General features: G+C 39.4%; 1 protein-coding gene across 1 annotated transcript in view; it reads left to right on the plus strand.

Annotated features, from left to right (window-relative positions):
- Positions 1 to 19,703, plus strand: part of sonb (SON DNA and RNA binding protein b) — a 77,537-nt gene extending 57,834 nt beyond the window's left edge. Inside the window, exons 11-20 of the mRNA XM_073462642.1 lie at positions 435 to 569; positions 1,612 to 1,698; positions 3,633 to 3,851; positions 5,372 to 5,482; positions 8,946 to 9,062; positions 12,000 to 12,147; positions 15,174 to 15,242; positions 17,787 to 17,902; positions 18,357 to 18,458; positions 18,937 to 19,703. Of these exons, the coding sequence (XP_073318743.1) occupies positions 435 to 569; positions 1,612 to 1,698; positions 3,633 to 3,851; positions 5,372 to 5,482; positions 8,946 to 9,062; positions 12,000 to 12,147; positions 15,174 to 15,242; positions 17,787 to 17,902; positions 18,357 to 18,458; positions 18,937 to 19,014 (1,182 nt within the window). The 3' untranslated portion in view covers positions 19,015 to 19,703. The remainder of the gene's footprint in view (positions 1 to 434; positions 570 to 1,611; positions 1,699 to 3,632; positions 3,852 to 5,371; positions 5,483 to 8,945; positions 9,063 to 11,999; positions 12,148 to 15,173; positions 15,243 to 17,786; positions 17,903 to 18,356; positions 18,459 to 18,936) is intronic.
- Positions 19,704 to 20,491: the final 788 nt, after the last annotated feature.

The raw sequence follows: 20,491 nt of genomic DNA on the forward strand, positions 1-20,491 counted from the left end.
TTATTATTATTATTCCAATTAAAGAGGAATCTGTTAAAAGACTATCAAATATGCCAATCAAATCTAATAATCATCATTATCAATGCCCTCATGAATATTAAAGTCAACTGCAGTAATTACTCTATTTGTTTAAAGAATTCAAATAAAAAGTCTGAATATGGACCAGTATCATTGTAACCTATAACAAATAGAATTGGCTGTCATGTTTTCCAGGCTGGGTGTGAAAGACTAAGAGCAAGGCTTTCAAATTAGTTATGATTTAGTATAGTTTTAGCATTGATTAATACACTTGAGTCAAAAATGGCTGTAATTCCACGTGTTGGCTGATGCCTCAAGGAATGTGGGTATTAATGTGAATGAGTTTAATTTATGTCAATATATTCTTCGTAACACAGCGCGTGTGTCTGTGTGCGTGTGTCTGTGTGTCTGTGTAGAAATGCAAGATGATTGTTGACAGTAAAGGAGAGCTTCCAGTGGCAGTGCCTCATGTTTCAGATGAAGAGGATGATGGAAAACCCTTTGGAGGATCAGCTCTTCGGGAACAAAAAGCCATCAGCTTCAGCATAAACGTAATACACATGGGCTGCACTGCATCTTATGAGTTTAGATATATCTATGAATGACAATTTACTCTCTGGTACTTTACAGCTCAGAATTATAAAGGAAATAATCTGATTATTTTCCATGAATAAAATCATGTTACAAATAATACAATTTAGCATATTCCATATTATTAATCTGGTTGTTCTGCTTATCTGCCAATTTATTAAGATTCCACACACTGCTCCTGCTCATATCACAATTTCTTCATATTACTAACTAGGGCTGCACAATATGGTCCAAAAATCATATTGCGATTTTTTTTTTTTGACAGATATAGAGATTGCAATATGACTCAAGATTAGTGGGAATGATAATTTTGTATCACTATTTTAATTTTAACCTGAAAAACTTTTAAAATCATGATGATGTGTCAGAAAGGTCTGTACCAAACAAACATCTTAAGTCTTAAGTCTGGAGAACAACATTTGTAGGCCAGAGCAGCTTTGCAGCACTTCAGTACTTTATTATAATGTACTTTATTATTTGTTATCAGTACTTAGCATAGTCCAAGCCACATTATTACAATTTGCAATCTTGCGGTTTCGGTTATATTTTTAGTAATTATGCAGCCCTACTGCTAACATTATTGTCCGCCGGACCTTCATCAAACAATTCTTACAACAGTGATCTGAAATAAATGATGCTCCACCCATTCTTTGTGCACAGGTATTATTGCCATGTTAATACTAAGATCTTCCGCCCCAGTATCACTTCATATGTGGTACTCAGTACATTGTTTTCCAGTTGTTTGTGGTCAGTTTTAATTATGGTAAATATGTAGTTTAAAGTAAGGCAAGTATTTTTGCTTGATTTCCTGCAGTGTAAAATATCATACACCAGGATTTATTGCTTCCGTTTGAGATATCCTAATCTATTATTTTAGTCAGTCAGTGTATTCTTCAAGTGGGTAAATGCCTTAATAATTCAATTTATTTTACTTTATTTATTAAGTACGCATCGGTCTCATTTTAGACAGACAAACCCACTCTACCCTCTTTTTCTCTCCAGAACACGATGGTTCGTCCAGCAGTGCGTAGTGATGCAGGCATGGCCAAGGAATTTCCTGTGTCTTCAGGATCCCAACATCGTAAGAAGGTCAGAATAAAACCCAGATTCCAAAAAAGTTGAAACTCTGTGTCAATGTTAAAGAACAAACAGACCAATAATTTGCAAAGGAACCATATTTACAGACAATGGTTTAATGAAGTGCCCCTGAGCCCATGTAGCAATATTCTTTATAAAATCTTGTGTTTCACAAAGTTGAACCTTGCCCCGTCGTTACATGTGATGTGTGTACTTTCTCAGCAATTTCTCCTCAAAGGCTCTGTTCACGTGACTGCTTATGTTAAATAATTAGATATTGGAGCCCTGCAGTGTGCCCTTTTTTTAAATTTTATATCAAATTTAGAATAAGCATATATTTATCAAATTCTAAAACATTATGGGCCGGATCTACTAAGATCCCAAATTGCTTGTACTAACCTGCGTGCGCAATCTAGAAATTTGCGTGTGGGGTTGAACCGCGGTTTGCGGGCGATTTACTAAGAGTGATTGCATAAATGACAACAGGTGCAAACGTGTTGGAGACACGCCTATTTAAATGAGGGTTTAGCGTGTTTCATGGTTTTCAGCATGGCGAGTTTGAGAGAGCGAAAGCGCAAAGTGAAATTCAACCCTTTGGAATTAAAAGTGTTGGTTGAGGAAGCGAATAAACATTTCAATGAGCTGCAGCAAAGGAATCTGACGGTTGCGCAAAGGAACGCCGTGTGGGAGAAAATCGGTGAAAAAGTTAATGCTGTAGGAAAAAACAGGCGAACAGTGGATGAAGTGAAAAGGAGATACCAAGACATCAGAAGAAGAACAAAAGAAAAAATGGCGTATAATAAAAGGTCTGCAAATAACACAGGCGTGGGCACCGTGGATGAGATGCCTCTGACCAGCGTTGAGGAGCAGGTGCAATCCGCTCTGAGTTCCTCCAGCAGCTCCAAAATGGCAAGGCTGGATAGGTGATATGTTCTAATGATAGTTTCCTCATTCATCCCAAAAATGTTCACACGAGGGTGAAAAATGCGTTCTCGGCGTCTCTTTCTTGCAACAATAACCGCAGCCGTGTGTGCGCAATTACGCATACAAACCGTTTTCACCTCCCTTTGAGATGTGTTAAATGTAGAAGCAGTTTCTATTAGCAAAATTGCTTTCAGGTTTGATAAATCACTTTGCGTGAGCTAAATTAATATGTTTACATTTTCTCCACCCAGAACACGCACAATTGCGTGAAAACGCCCCATATTGCATGCTGCAAACGTACTAACTGGATGCAGACGCGCTATTTTGCACCTTTGACAGACGCAACCATTTTTGCGCACTGTTAGTAAACCAGTTTGTACATTTTTTTGCGTGTGCAAGGAGTTTGCACACGTTTTAATACACGCAAACCTTTAGTAGATCCGGCCCTAAATATGTTGTTTTGTACTGTTTTCAACTGAGTATACTGTATGTAAAAAATGATTAGCAAATGATCACATTGTTTAATTTATGTTTTCCACAGCTTTCCCTACTTTTCAGAATCGGGGATATAGATGTGCATTAGAGATGAATCTTGTAACACAGTTTAAACATTTATGTAACTTGAAATTCAGTACTTCACAGTGTCACAGTTAAAGCAAACAGCAAATATTATTTCCTGCTGTAGATGAGGCATGTATTTACACTGCAGTATAACTACAATATCCAAAGGCAATAAATAAATTAAAGGCAAAACAACTCTCCTTTTGGTGTAAGCTAATATGACACTTTACCTTAATGCATCACAGTGTTTTCTCACAGTATATTATCACACTGTGTTTTTAATGAAGGTGCGACACATACAGGAAGTGAGAGTGTGGATAACCCGTTACTATGTAGAAGCAATTAACTGTTCACAGATGTGCATCTAAGTTATGTTACTGTTACATATGTTAAACATTTTATATTTCAAAATAATGTTAAACAGCAATTTATGAATGCTTTCTTTATAATGTACCCTCCAGGAGGGCGAGGCACTGGGTGCCTATGGAGAATGGGTTCCAGTTGACAAAACAGCAGACAAAGCTGCAGCTACCTCCAGAAAGGCCTTGACCACTCTTCCTATAGCGACAGCCACCTTATCATCAGGTGAAACAGTGACAGCAGCAAGGTTACCAGAGGTTGTCGTACAGCCAGCATTTGTGCCTGATAATGATAGTGTTTTTCCTGATCCAGTACTGCAGGTGAGAAGTATATAGTATACTGTGTATATACTATGCATATGCATGTAATTGGGGTTATTAAGATTATAAATCCTGAAACTTTCATAAAATGATTGTGTGTGTGTGTGTGTGTGTGTGTGTGTGTGTGTGTGTGTGTGTGTGTGTGTGTGTGTGTGTGTGTGTGTGTGTGTGTGTGTGTGTGTGTGTGTAGACCACTAATGAAAATACTTCTTTTTCATATTTGTATCGAATTTAATGCAATTTTCTTTCATTAGAGCTGCTAATATAAGCCTAACAATATGAGTGAAAAGTTGAATCTTTGAAAAATGTTCTCGAATTTTAGAATATCTTAGTACTTGGTATTTTCCCCCATTGACTTTAATGATAGCATGCACTCAGTCTGACATAGGGAAAGTCAATGTCAGTGAGTTTTTGCGAAAACTGTGTCCACACCAGCGTTTGAAAAACAGACCCAGACTTTAATATTCCCACCAGCATGTTTCACTGTTGGTTTGAAGTACTCTGGTATCATTCTCTCTCCTGTTTGTCTACTTACATACATCCTTCTTTTACTGCCACAAATCTCTAACTTGAATTCATCAATAAATAGGACTTTATTCATTACTTCACTGTGAAATTCTGGTATTTCTTAGAGCACTTCAAGTGTTTAACATTGTTTCTATCCTGAGAAGTGGTTTAGAAAGATTCAACTTTTCACTCATATTGTTAGGCTTTTATTATCATTTGTAATGAAAAAAAGGATGGATAAGAATTTAAACTATTTTAATGGGGTATTGTGAATTTAAATGGCAGAAGATTAATTGATGGGTCTTGCAGTCTGAGGAAAGAAACTACTCTGCAGTGTGGTGGTACGGTACTAAATAAAAAGTTCACTTTGTTTTCTTATTGTCATATTACAACATGGCCACAAATAGATTACCTTTCAGTCAATCATCTAATCATCATCATCAAAGCTCGGCGCTACTGCTATTTTGTGATATTATCTACACACATCCAGTTACCAGAAAAGTTTAACTTTGAATGAATTAATGAATGAATGAATTTATTTGATGGTTAAAAAAAACAAATGAAACACTCTACAGCAGTCAATACATGCATTAAAAATCATTACGGATGAAAACACAATAAAGCCAAAGGCTTATTTCCATTGTGGTTCTTTTGTATAACATATAACAAACCCCAAAAAAATGAAAAAAACAGCAAGAAGACAGTATAATAAACATACAGTATATACACATATATAAAAAGAAATAGCATTTTTATATCTGTCATTTTAATTGTGTAGCTTTTCTTATTAAATCTGTACTTTTTAGCTATACCTGTTAAGTTTAGATAGTTTACTTAGTCTGTGCTTGATAACCTGTCAAAAGTCTGGGTGTACAGACACTGTGAATTTGCCTTGCAATGCTTGAGTCAAGTTTGAAATTTTAAAATTAAGCCCTCTTCCCCCTTTCCTCTTTGTCTCCCCTCAATACTGTTTTACATTTACTTCTGTTCTGTCTCTCTTTCTCTTTCTGTAGCCAGTAGATATCTCTCAGGCTGTAACTGAGAGAATCAAAGCTCAGAGGCGATTGGCTGAGAACCCCTATGATGTCAGTGCTATTTGCATGCTCAGCCGGGCACAAGAGCAGGTATTATGGGGGTGGGGGGATGGGGGATAGACCTCATTCATTGTCTGCCTTTGGTCTCAGGAGGTGCAACTGAATCCAAGAGACTATCAAAGGCTGTGCTTATATCAGTGGTGAGCCTGTTGCTTCATTGCACCAAGTGCAGCTGTAGCTAAACACAGCGGCAACATTATAGGTCTTCAGAAAATGTGCCCAAATCTGCTGGGTCAAAAATATACATACAACCAATTGAATGACCAATTTTGGGTGATGTAGAAAGTTGTGTGAATCAAATGTTCTTTGTAGCATGGCCTCTCTTAACCTCTTCCTAGTGATTATGATTGACAACAGCTGGTGACTTCTCTGGGCCCATTTAAATAGGGTTTATTTGACATACCCACTAGACTTAGCCACAAAAACTACAATGGGAAAGTTGAAGGAGCTCTGATCTGAAAGAGCACATTATTGATTTGAACAAGTGCTGAGAGAAAACTGGTCAGGATGGTCAAGAGTCAACCAAAACCACCAAAAAGCAAGTCTGCAATGAATTAGAAGCTGCTAGAGGACAGGTGTCAGTGTCCACAGTCAAGCGTGTTCTGCATTAACATGGGCTGAGAGGCTGCCGTGCAAGAAAGAAACCCTTGCTCTAGATGCAACACAATTTCAGCCAATGTTTGTGTAGTGGGAGACTACTTTTCTTATCTTTCCAATTAATGCACTATCTGACTCTGAAAATCCACTCAAGGTTGAAGTCCAAAAAATCAAAGGCAAAGCAGCAGGTCCTCAGTCCAAAAGGTGTTTATTTCCAAAAACAGAAAATATACATCCGTGAGCTACCCCGGGGCAACTGAGATCTCTCGCTGATTCTCCCCTTTTTATACCCGTGGTCCAGGGTCCCCACGCCCCTATGGACCATCCTTTTACCTTTTTGATCATCCTGGGTTTGTCACTTATTATTCTCATTCTTGGATGTGCTCTAAAGAACCTACAAATGTCTTGCTCAGGCCCCTTCTGTGGCCTTGGGTGAACTGTGGCAGCACCTGTTGCTCATTTAAATGGTGCATCAAACATTGGTCTTTTATCAGCCTCAAGCTCAATTAGAGCACAGTTGGGACTGCAAGGGATATTCCAAAATCTAATCACATGCATGATCATGACCCAGTTTCTCATTTGCCACTACATTTGCTGCTGATCACATGGACAAAGAAAAAACCTTCTGGAGGAGAACTCAGCTGAAATCAGCTGAAACAAAAATAGTTGTTTGGCCACAATGACCAGCATTATGTTTGAAGGAGAGAAGGTGAGGCCTTTCACCCGAAAAGAACATCATACCTACTGTCAAGCATCGTGGTGGCAGTATTATGCTGTGGGGCTGTTTTGCTGCCAGTGGATCTGCTGCTCTAAAGAAATTAAATAGAATAATGAAGAAGGAGGATTATCTCCAAATTGTTCAGGAAAACCTAAAATCATCAGCCAGAAGATTGCGTATTGGCCACAATTGGGTGTCCAACAGGACAATGATTCCAAACACACATCAAAAGTGATAAAGGAATGGCTAAATCAGGCTAGAATTAAGGTTTTGGAATGGCCTTTCCAAAGTCCTGACTTGAATCCCAACAAATTTAGTTGAACTTCACCAATTCTGTCAAGATGAGTGGTTACAAATTCAGCCAGAGGCCTGCCAGAAGCTTGTGGACGGCTATCAAAAAGGCCCAATTGAGGTGAAAATGGCCAAGGGACATTTAACTAAATATTGGAATTACTGTATGTATATTTTTGACCCAGCAGATTTGGTCGTATTTTCAGCAGACCTATAACAAATTGATATTTGAAGCAAACTTCATAAATGTTTTTTGTGACAAAGTAGTATGAGTTCCTCTCATTCCATCGCAGAAAAATGAGAGCTGTAGAAATCATTGAAACTGAAGATGGCCATGATGTACATGTTATTTACAAGTGTATGTAAACGTATGACCACGACTGTATATCCTGTCAAACAGAACTGTTTGTTGAACTGTGTATTGAGGTTAACTCTACCCCAGATGTCTCATACAGTCCCCTCTGGGAGTCGCTTAAAGCTTACCTCAGGAGTCAAATAATTTCAAACATCTTCTAATAAAAAGTTATTTATCCAAAGAATGTCGCTAGTTAGAATATGCAGACCCCCTCCCCCAACCAACATACATATTAGGAATTTGTTTTATAAAAAATAGAGACTCCTTCTTTAATATCAGACAACTGTTTATTATAATCTACTGCCATTCTGAGTCTACCACTCCCCCGATTCACATGTCCATTGATGCTGAGAAAGCATTTGACAGGCTGGAGTAGGAGTACTTATTTACACATTTTGGGCATATTGGACAAAAGAAAAGTTATCAGAGAGATTTCCAGGCGCAACCTTCTGGACTTCTGTGTTTGAGACACTTTTTAGAGCTCCTAGAAGTGACTATAGACCCTTGACCTGTTATAGCTCTTTTTGTTCCATAATGCACACTTTATGAGCAAACTCAAATGTGACCGCTTATTATTCTTTACACTGTTTAATCCTACTGAATGTGCTGATGTGAAGGGAAGGAGAATGAACAGAAGAACATCAGGAGAGCGCTTAAAACTTTGTCAAAACCACTAAAAGATCCAGAGCAGACAGAGAGGAAGAGACGGAAAAACGTAACAACTTTGTCAGTCCTTATATCGCGGGAATATCTGAGAAACTCAGGAGGATCTTCAATAAACATCATATCCCACTTCACTTCAAACCCAGCAACGCACTGAGGCAGAAACTTGTCCAACCTAAGGAGAAAGTATCTGGGCATAAACAGAGTAATGTAGTTTATGCTGTTCAATGCAGCCAGGACTGCACAAAACAACCTCTCCATAAACGAATGGCACAACACAGGAGGGCCAACTCCTCAGGTCAAGACTCTGCTGTCGACTAACATCTGAAGGAGAAAGGTCATATCAGTTTTATTTATATAGCCCAAAATCACAATCACATTGCCTCAGTGGGCTTTACCATCTGTACAGTGAACCACATCCTCTGTCCTTAGACCCGCGATTCGAGTGAGGAAAAATTGCCATATTGAGAAAAAAACAACCTTTAAACGGGGGAAAAATTTTGGAAGAAACCTCAGGAAGAGCCACAGAGGAGGGATCAGGACAGAAATACATGCAATAGATGTCGCATGTACAAAAGAGAACAGATGTAAAGTATGTGGATCCAGGAGGACGACTGTGCAGGCCGAGGCATCGCCAAGTGTTGCCCGGGCCACACAACCTCCTCTCCACCAAGGTGACCTGGAAGAGGGCAGGCCATACAAGAAAAGAAAAAACACTGTTCATACTTAAGCCTAAAGTGCATGCTTTTGATTTTGTATGTTTTTCTCTCTGCATGCGCTCTGAATGTTTCCAGACTGTCTACTTGATTAGACGACTGATAAATTCCTCTATTCTGACTGTCTGATTTAATATTCTGTTTGTGCGATAGGTAGATGCGTGGGCACAGTCCAACACTGTTCCTGGTCTTTTCACTGGTTCAACAGGAGCCCAGGTCCTCAGCTCAGAGGAGCTGTCCACCAGCGGACCACAAGCATGGCTGAAGAAGGTAAACCACACACTCAAATACAAGATACTCAAAAAGGTATGAGCACTTCCCTTCACTTTCTTTTAGGCTAGTACCTATTCTTGAGCAGGGTGCAAGCTCTAGCAGGGAGTGGGTATAGTGAACAGAGAAAAAGAAGGCTGTGTGGAAGAGCTGTTCAGAGATGTTGAACAGCAGATGCCAGGGCTCAGAGGAGAAGAGCCAAGTGCCAACTGTCATCGTAAAGCATGGCATTTAGTTTTGGAGGGGGGTTATAGACAGTGATAGAAATCTGTTTGGCACAGACTAGTTTGATCAAGCTTCTGATATTCTCTGGTGTGGTGTGATTTGTGGTTGTGGGTTTCTTGTGAGGATGGTTTCTCTATATATTACTGGTAGTCATGGGCCCCTTCTCTGCTGCCAATGTGGCGAGAATGTGCAATCTAGGTACCAACACCAGAGGCCTGTTCCATAAAGCATGCTAAAAAAATGTGGATTAAACTTGAATGAACCTAACAATTCAGGTGAGGCTTGTGGCTGTTGCTCAGGAGGTAGAGTGGGTCGTCTACTAATATGAGGGTTGGTGGTTCAAGCTGTCAAGCATGGTGGTGGTAGTATTATGCTGTGGGGCTGTTTCGCTGCCAGTGGAACTGGTCCTCTAAGGAAAGTAAATTGAATAATGATGAAGGAGGATCATCTCTAAATTCTTCAGGAAAACCTAAAATCATCAATATTTCTGTCTTTCTACTGCATAGGCCAGTTTTATGCAAGGGCCATATTTTCAGTGGTGAATTAAATATTTACCATTCTAAGGCGGTTCCATAAAGGCAGATTGAAGTTCATGCGATTAGAATAATTTGACACAGGTTCAAATAGTCTAAATGTGTGTGTGTTTGATATTCTTTAGCTGCTCGAGAGGTCTGTTTCAAAACTCAGTGCTTCTTAATCTTGACATCATGGGAAAAGCAAAAGACATAAACCTAAAGAGTATAAAAACCTGCGAGAGTGTCATCCAGTGTTCATGTAAAAGAGAAGAAAGACATACAAATCAATTCAAAAGGCTGTTGTAGACAATGTCCCAGTGGTCTTCCATACTTTTCTCAAAGTCTTTTAGCAGGCACGCTGCCCGTTCCATATTCAGGAGATCTAAAAATTCTCCAAGCCATGACTCTTTAGTGAAACAACCCGGTTTGCAAACTTTCCAATTCATAAGAATGAGTCTTTTAATTGTAAGACAGCCCAAAGTCCAGAGCCGGTCCACTGTGACTCCTGGGGTGTTGCCTGGTCTTTTACCAAGTAGGCAGGTTATCGGACAGATAGGAAACTTGACCTTGAAAAGTGATGACATATATGATATAGCGTCTAGCCAGAGAGATTTAACTGCTGGACAGTCCCACAGTAGATGAAGCAGTGTGCCTCGAGTGCCACAGTTGTGCCAGCATGAGTCTTGGGATTCCTTATTCATTTTGGATAATTTAGCTGGGGTGATGTAAGCTCTGCATAAAATCTTGCACTGTATAATTCTAAATCTCACACATTTCGAAGTATACAATGCAGATCTCCAGATATCATTCCACTGGGAAGATGTTAATGATGTATTAAGGTCACGTTCCCAAGCCAGCTGAACAGGAGCATAGGCATGGGGGGCAGATCTACACAGTGAGCTATAGATGTTGGAAACCGGGCCTTTCGACAGGGTTGCCTTCCTCAGTAGTACATCCCAATCAGGGCAGAAGGCAGGAGCAGCTTCTTCTTTGCATTTCCTATGTATGACGGATGATATCTTTGCATATGTTAGAAATGATGAATCTGTGATGTGAAATAGATTTTTAATTTGTTGAAAAGAAAGAAGAGTATCACTAAAGATTTGACCAACAGTTAGTATGCCATGTTGCTGCCAGATTTTGTTATTTAAGGTGCCACCTCCGGTTGATAAAATAGAGTTACACCAGATAGGGCATGATGGGAGAGAGAGCCCCTCAATACCAAGTCTCCTATGCAGCTGCTTCACAATAGAGCAAGAGAACCTGACAATGATGTTGTCCAGCTGGGGTGGGGGATTGGGACAGTACCATAGGGATGCCAATGATATGGCCTTATTGCATGAAAGGATAGTTTCCTCCAACCATTGCCAACTGCCTATCAGGGCATCAGACTTATAAGCCCAGGTTAGTGGGTACCGTGCATTATATGAGAGATAGTACTGATATATATCTGGGACTCCCAACCCTCCCCTGGATCTGGGTATAGTTAGTTTCTTGAAAGAAATTCAGGGTTTTTTATTATTCCAAATGAATAACTGAGAATTTCTGATGTAATTTAGATTGAGACTTATTTTATCTAGCGTACGCCTAAATGTTTGATATCACATACCATATAATTAAACACATATATAGTTCTATGCCTCATCATTAACTGTCGGATGATTTATTTTATTTATTACTTATTTAAGTTGTTTTTTAATAAACTTCAGTGTTTCGACTGATAGTGGTTAATAAACTCAAATTATATGGCAGCGCACCAGAGAGTTTGTGGTAATTCAATTTTACAGGAACTCCGAAGAGACACCCCAGGCTTAGCCTGATGGTTAACCTTCCCCAGACCAGGTTAGTCTCCCAGCATAAGAAGCCATAGTAACTGAGATTGAACTATGTTTAAATAGACTGAAAAAAGAGTCAGACTACCTGAAATAAGCCTGTCTTATTTGGTAATCTGGCTTTATGGAAGAGGCCCCAGCGGTATAACGTTCCAGCGTGTTTGTGCTTTACTGATCTTGTCACAAAACAGTTAAAAGGGTTGACCTTTTCTTCCCTTTTCTCCAGCAGGGCACAAGTTGTCCTTATTTCCCATTGATATCATAACTCACTTTTGCCACCTCCCACTAATAATCTTTCATACTTTTTTTCTTTCTTTTCCCTTTCTTCTGCTCTGTCTTGCTTTGTCTGTTTGTGTCTTGTTTAGGACCAGTTCCTCAGGGCAGCTCCGGTATCTGGGGGTGTCGGGGAGTTCCTGATGAGAAAGATGGGCTGGAAGACAGGAGAGGGCCTAGGGAGGAACCGTGAGGGAACTGTGGAGCCAATCATTATTGACTTCAAGGTCGACCGCAAAGGTCAGAGAAACAGAATACTGGGCCAGAAGCCTAGTGATAGGGATGTTGATAATGAGTCTTGACAACATATGCTTTACATGGAGAGGAAGTGAAGGCGAACTGATCTGAGGTGAAGAAACAGACACATACAGTTATGTGAAATATAAATACACTTTTATGCTGTTTTTAATTTTAAGTAAAAACTATGACTATTGTGAGACAATTAATTATGATATATTCTGTTTTGTTTTTGGTCATTTAGTTGTTCTGTACATTTGTACGCACAAGGCAAATACAGAAATTCTGCTCTCAACTATGGCCATCGTTGCAATAAGCAGATATAACAAAAAAATTTAAGCCACTTTATTTTTTTCACCAGTAGCCTTCTCCAGTAGGTTTGCTCTATATGTTTAACTGAAATCGACTTTTCGCACTCCTTCATGCTGAATTACTACATGCTGTGTAATGAGGGGTCAGCCTGTTTCAAATCAAGCCACATCGTCTCAGTAGGATTAGGATCCTGGCTTTGACTTAGCCATTCCAGAACTCTCTAGCCAGTCCTTGGGTAATTTACTGGAATGTTTTGGGTTATTGTTTTGTTGTATAGTCACATCTAGCCAGGAAACCAGACAAATCGGTGAGCTCATGTTTTATTTGATCCGGCAGATGTGTCTGGCCTTCCTTCCCTTCAAACAGATTTCCATCTGACCTGGCCAATGTCAGGCCGATCACAGTTGTTAATCTAATATGGGCTTGGTTTGATACACTGACTATATACAGCCTATAGTTAAATACAACGTTAAGTGATCCAATGGGGTTTGAGGATGAGTAGTAGGATTCCATGTATGAAGTAGGCTAGTGGTTACTTATAGCGTTATTTATTTCACCTTAGCAGTCCACCAAAATCTGGTTTTGAACAAATTTGATGCCAGTTGCTGAATCTTCACTCAGATCTACTAGGCCTAATTTCAAAGTGTTACCATGGATGGAAGCTAACTTACCAGTAGTTGTATTGTTGAATAGCATTTACAAACAATGCAGTAGGCTGCGGTTTAACGCTGCTGTTTGTAGTAGCTTGCTAGCTTCCTTAGACTATAATTCAGTTGGAGCTAACAAGCTTGCATCTCATCAGTGCTTTAAACTGCATTCTCTGCTGATGGATGAACTGTCTCAGGGCTTTCACACGTTTAAGTCTATCCAGTTGCATCCAGAGGCATTTTGGTCTGCAATTGTTGATAAAACCTCTTGGAAACCATAAATTAACAGAGAGGTTCCAGACTAATTCACATGGGCAAATTGGTCTGGTGATGCCAGGCTAGATCACATCTGCTACATCTTCAATTTATGGACAGATGGTCTCACATTTGCATGAAGTGCCCTCTGATACAATAAAGAATTCATAGTGGATTCTATGATGGCATGCTGGCCAGGAACTGCTGCAGCCAAGCAATCCCAAACCATGATATTTCCATCCCCATGCTTTACAGCTGGTATGCGGTTAAAGTGTTCAAATGCTGTCATTGGTTTGTACTAAACATGCCCCCTGTTACTGTGCCCAGATAATTAAATTTTTGATTCATTTTTCCAAAGCACATTGTTTGAGAAGTCCTGTTCTTTGTTTAAATGGACTTCATTTATAAATGGACTTGTAGCTCTTTTCTAGTCTTACTGACTACTCAAAGCATTTTACAACACAAGCCAGCATACACCCATTCACACACAAATTCATACTCTGTGGCAGAGGTATACAAGGTGCCATGTGCTCATCAGGAGCAGCAACTATTTACACACACTCACACACGGATGGCTATGCCTACAGGAGCAATTTGGGTTTCAGTATCCTAAACGTTAATTACTTAAAAGCATTCATCAAATATCATACATATAGCAAAGGGTCATGAGTTGGAATCCAACCTGGGTCTCTGCTGAGGACTCAGTACATGGGGTGCACGCTCTACCAGTTTAGCTCCCCAGGTGCCCCAAGTTTCAGTTGATCAGCAATTTCTTCTCAGTTTTTCTCTCTGGTTTTGTTAATGACAGTTGTATTATATTTTTGGTTATGATCAGTTGCCACGAACATCTGGCAACTTTGACCACAATGATTTTCCTCCATGCACATCAAAAAAATCAGAAAATCAAACTTGTGCAGCCCCTTTTGATGGTAAATGCATCTATTTTGACATCCACTGTAGTGAGGCATCACAACATTCTTACTAAAGGCTCCCTTCCTAACAATTTGTAACAATTTGCACCAGATGTGGTGCACTTAATTCAAAATGTAGTAATTTTAAGTAGTAATAGATGTGGGCGAGTTCTGATGTTTTGATTGTTTATCAATTTTGTGAACATGAAGGTCAAATGTTCGTATGTTTGAAACATTTTTTTTTTTTTTTTTTCAAAAGAGGTGTTCATGGGATGTCCTGTTTTTCTCACATGACTGTAGTAGCTCTTCATGGAGACTAGGAATACAGTAAATCTAGGCCTGGCTGTACTGTGTACCATGCTTTACATACCTGTGGCCATACAGACCTGTTCCAGTGTCTCATCAGTGCTTGCCCCAATGCCTGTTGGGAAAAGGGAAAGGTGAAGCAGAAGTAAGCATTTTGGATGTTGAGAGTGGCAATGAAAATAAGTTAAAAAGCCATTAATCCTTTAAACTCGAAATACAATCATTCCATCTGTTTAGATTAAATTCTGCAATGCATTGTAAAAAACCTTCATTATACAGGACATAATAACAGGCTATAACTTCTCTACCTCACTAGGGAATAAGAAGTCAATTAACTATCAGAACAGAGGTTTCTGCCATATAAAGTTTCCAAAGGTGAAATCATTTCATCTCATTGTTGTGAGGCTGCAAACACTGCTGGTTCACAGTAGTACTCTCAGTATAACACTGCTGTCATTACACAAATTCCTTCAGCCCATTCTGATACACATTCCCTACATTACTTAGATTAGGGAGATGATGTTATATTGATGATGAGAATAATGGCACTAATGCTAATAGCAGTGATGTTGATGATGATGATTTCTATGTGTTTCAGGACTAGTTGCTGAAGGAGAGAAGCCACAGAAGCAGACAGGAGGACTGGTGGTAACTAAGGATCTAATGGGTAAATCTGCTGAGTTTCACAACTCCACACTGTTAAGAAGAAATTGTGTTTGTCCTAAGAATGAAGCTTTTTGGCTGTGATTTCAGTATTTTAGTAGACCGAAAGTTAGTATCAAGGTGGCAAGAGATCAGCAGAGACTGGAAAGATACCTAATCACAAGTAACACCAAAGATGAGTGCCACTGGATTCAAAATATCACAGCCTACAAAAGCAGGAGTGCCTACATCATTTACAAGGCTGCACTGCATGATGAGCCTCATATGGAGAGGAAATCAACAATCTTGAAGAGTAGTGCATAGAGAGCAATTGACTCCCCAGTGTCAGCAAAACCAAGAAACAGATTGTTGATTTAAGAAAAACACAGCCCAGGACAGGAAGCCTCCTCAGCTGCTATCCAGAACAACCTTTGTACCCATATACTAAGCATCAGTGATATTGGTGAGGTGAGGTGCCTGCGCAAAGCACAAAGGATACTAAAATACAACACCCACCCGAGCCACAGTCTGTTCACCCCTGTGTCAAACTGCACTAAAGCAAAGCAAGTAAATCTATCTCAGCTGTCTTACCCAGCTGTAATCATAGGTTGCCATGTTGATGGTAACTGCTGATTCCCTTAGATAGTCAATTTCATAAACATTTTAGCTGAGGCACACCTCTTGCACTGCTTCTAACTCAAAGAGAGTAATTCCTAACACTCAAATGACAATATCGTGAGAAATGGGGGATCCTACTGAGCACACTGTGAGCATTCTTTGTGTATTGTCAAGCATGACAATTGAAGGTTTAAAGTAAAATGTATGGTTCCCCCCTGAATTTTGTGGTCTCAGTTAAACGGGGGGCAGTGTGGCAGTTGGTTGGCGCTCCTGTCGCTTGGACGCTCAAAGAGCAAATAGTTTAATTCTATTTGCTTCTAACGTTGACCATCACAAAGTTTCATACATTTTGACTATGAATAAACTCTACAGCTCCTCAATACTCAAGAACACCTTATGTTAGAGCAGCCTTTCTCAAAGGGTGGTCCGTGAGTAGATCTGGTGAAATAGCATGTTTTAAATTAAGTGTTTCACTAACTGTATATGACACTGAGCAACTCCAGAGCCTCGTAGTGAGTAGGATAGATGTGTTTTTAATATTAAATCAGCATATTTGTATCTTCAGCAATTATTTAAATTGTTTTGCTATGATGTCAGGCTTCAGCAATGTATGTGAAAATGTTCGCTGGTGTTACAATTTATGTCAAAAATGATCAGCCATTGACCGCTATGTGAGACTAAAATTCTCCAGTTTGGAGCCAGACATTGCTACACTGATGTCTCCATTCCTTCTATTAAGATGACAACAGAGACAATGATGAGTGAGCAGGCTAGGCTATGTTTTTTTCAAGACCATCGTCAAATTAGGCTATAATTTCTAATATAATGTTGAATTAGGGCAATTATTTTTGGGGATGTTGGGAAGTGAACACTAGGTAGTCTGTGCGTTGTTTTTATTGGTGAAGTGGTCCATGGTCTGAAAAAGTTTGAGAAACACTGTGTGAGAGTGAAAGCTGTCACTATCCCTGCTAAATATCCATGTTATCGCCATCCGAGTTATTGATGTTGCTCTTGCTAGAACAACAGTCTAATGGTGATGGATTAGGTCTGACTATTAACCGCACCTCCATTCTCTGCTTAAGAATGAATGTTGATCATTAAACAGGAAAAAAATGTGGGGCTAGAGTGCGGCTTTAAGTCCCCTACTTTAGCTCTGAGCATTCCGTCATACATATATGGAGCCTGCTATTCATAGCTTTAAATTTCTGTTCTGTTGCGTGCAAACGAAGGGCCGTGCAAGAATCATGCCATGTGATGTTTCCAGTCAGGAAGCTTTCTATTGTTCCTCAGTAAAGGTTCACCACATAGGAAGTAGAGCCTTTTCTGTAGGGGGGGGGGGGGGGGGAGTCATGCTATGCAGGGTCGAGGTGAAGTCTGAACAAGTGAGTCTTGAGTCTTTTGCGGAAGATTGTTGACTGCTTTAAGGCCAACACAGCAGGAAGCTAGTGGAGGTCACGGAGGAGGGGGGTCACATGGGAGAATTTGGGTAGATTGAAAACGAGGCATGCTGCAGTGTTCTGGATACGTTGCAACGGTTTAGTCGCAGAGGCTGGGAGTCCAGCCAAGAGCGAGTTGCAGTAGTCCAGGCGCGAGATGACCAGCGATTGTAACAGGGTTTTAGAGAGGAATGAAAGAAGAGATACAGGTCTGTAGTTTTGGATGTCAGCTGAGTCTAGGGTAGGTTTCTTTAGGAGTGGCTTTACTGTAGCTGTCTTGAAAGGAGCTGGAATAAGGCCTGAAGTGAAGGAGGAGTTGATCAGGGTGGTGAGGAAAGGCAAGATGTTGTGTGAGATGTTTTGGAGAAGAGAGGAGGGAATCAGGTCGAGGGAACAGGTGGTGGCACGGTTAGACGTCACTAGTGTGTGAACATCTATCGTAAATAGTGTACATAGCAAGTCTCACAGGGTCATAATGCCCCCTCACTTATTCTGCCTTTTCTTTCTGTGTGCAGGGAAGCACCCGGTGTCTGCTCTCATTGAGTTGTGTAATAAGAGACGGATAATGCAGCCAGACTTTGTCATGGTTCACCACAGTGGTCCTGACCACCGGAAGAATTTTCTCTTCAAGGTGAGTCATTTTGATTTTGTTCATTAGTCTCACTCCTTTTCATGAAGTAATTGCATGCTTAACCTTCAGGTTTGTCATTCATGGAATGAACCATTCCATACGGTGGATGGTTGTCTAACTCTGCTCTACAAGAGAACTACAATTTTTCACAGTCTATAATTACCGTTCAATTTGTAAGAAACATTAAGAAGAATAAGAAGAGCAACACCTGTTTTGTTGGAAAGGAAGAGAGCTGTATTCAGTTGTTCTGTATTTTCTGTACCAACCGTCTATCTCTCTAATGGTTAAAGCACTTGATTAGTCAAATGGTATGTTATCTAAAATTTAAAAAATGAGGTTTGATTCCCTCCCCTATTCTGAATTCTGTTTCCATTCAGATGCAGAATTTATTTATTGTATCCCCTTATGGTTAAATTGTGACATTCATCCACTCATACGTTTTGATTATGTCCAGGTCACAGTGAATGGTGTGGACTACCAGCCCCAGACAGCCAGTCCCAATAAGAAACATGCAAAGGCCATGGCAGCTACTGTTGCGCTACAGGCTCTGGGAGAGGTAATGTTAAAAATAGTTACACAAGCAGTTGTCAAGTTTCTCAAACAAAGAGGGAATTCAATTCTTTTTTACTTTATTTTACCTGTATTTTGTCTGTTTGGATATTCCCCATGTGGTCAGCTCCATAAGAGCAAGCAAAAAAGTAAATTTCAGCTCAGATATTATTAATGCCATTTTCATGCACAGTTCCTATTAAATAACTTTATTGAATTTATAACAAGACTACGAGCCTTAATGCCTGGCAAGCACTGTATCAAGAAATTGTCAAGAAAGGCCAACTGTGAGATTAATAAAACTTGAGATATATTTTATGGATTGTAATACAATTTGGTTCATACAAAATTGAAATGTTGCTGATATTTTAAATCCAAGTGTACATTTTAAAAATATGTTGTTTGATGAAGTATGTTGATTATTATAAAATATCTGATTGATTCCATACCAGTATATATTCATATTTGTATTATTTTGTTCATAGGTTCCTGTTGATGGACCAGGACTTTATACTGGCCCTGTCTTCACTGCTGCTTCTACTGGCCCCCTGTTCTCTACATAGACATACACACAATAGTGGGACTGACATTCTACATAGTTCAACTGTTTAATTATTAAATAACTGGTCCTATAATATCATTGCCAGGCAATGATATGATGGCTTATTTATATACTAAGAAAGTTATAAATACTCTAGATACACAACAGTGATAACCATGAAGACTATTCAGGCTTCAGATGACACAGTATATTTGTATTTAAGCTTCTTGTGACTGATTTTATAGCCACAAAATCACACTTTTTTTCAAGTCACTAGGCTCATGACAGGGTGGCAAATATTTTTTGCCAGGTTGTTAAGATTGGGAAAAAGTCTCAGTCATATTAAAAGTCAGTGGCATAGTGTTATGTACGTATGTATGTATGTATGTATGTATGTATGAATGAATGATATAGTAGCATTTTAGCCTGAGCTGACCAATACTTGGATAAACCCGACACCAGTCCTGAGTTTCTTAGCAATGGATTTATTGTTGGTCACAGCAAAGCAGGACAAAGTTAGGCTGTTAAATGAAAAGTTAATATGTAAATTAATGTGTCTTGTTGGTTTGCATTTTTTCTGTTGGTCCTGACATTACATTTGTGGCCTGGCCTCCTCCTATGAAAATGCTCATAAAAGAGGCTTTTTTATATTATGGAATCAATCTTCTAAAAATGTGTAAACCGAAATAAAGATTATATTTATGTTATGTAGTAGAGGCAGCCAGATTATGTTTCTTTAACAATCCCAATTGAATGTGTTTTATGCTTCTTTGTGTCACCAAAATCCCCGTGTTTATGAGACTGGGGAAGGTGCTGACAACCATTTCTTCAGTATGCACAGGAGTTGTGGCAACTGCTTCTTTTCACTCACCATTGAAGAGAGAGGTGAACACTTGTGGAAGTTTTCCCAACATCCCTGCCCCCAAGACACAAGCAACTAACTAACCAGCAGTAACTGTAGTGAATTACATCATCTTTTATTATCTTCCTATCAGCAAACACTATCAGATTTGTTTGATACTCACCAAGGCAAGCCAGTGGCACTACTGCTGAGCACTGAAGATGGATATCAGCTGTAGTTTTTTTTCCCCCTGCGCCACCAGTTCACTGTTTGTCTAAAGGGATAATTTTATTTTCTGTGTTGATTAAAAATCAGATACATTCTCAAACATATACTATGATAATAACTATAAATGTAAATAAACTTTTTTGACAGATGTTTTATATTATGATCATAATCTGCAAAATGGCTAGTGAAAGCTCAAATTTTACCAGCAACTCGATAGATTTCCATTGTTGTTTTTTTGTTTGTTTGTTTTTCTGGCTGGTGAGTGGAGCAAATCTACCAGCCACTTGCATATTTTGAAGCTGGTGCTAATTTTGTAACATGCCCACTGATGGACTAAGGTCAAATCTCTATTGTAGGTTCTCTTCAAGGTAAAGTGATAATATTCTATATTTTTGTAATTGTCAACAAAACCCACAAACAGACCAAGAAG

The sequence above is a fragment of the Pagrus major genome, chromosome 24, assembly GCF_040436345.1.
Source record: "Pagrus major chromosome 24, Pma_NU_1.0".
Classification (NCBI taxonomy): Eukaryota; Metazoa; Chordata; class Actinopteri; order Spariformes; family Sparidae; genus Pagrus; species Pagrus major.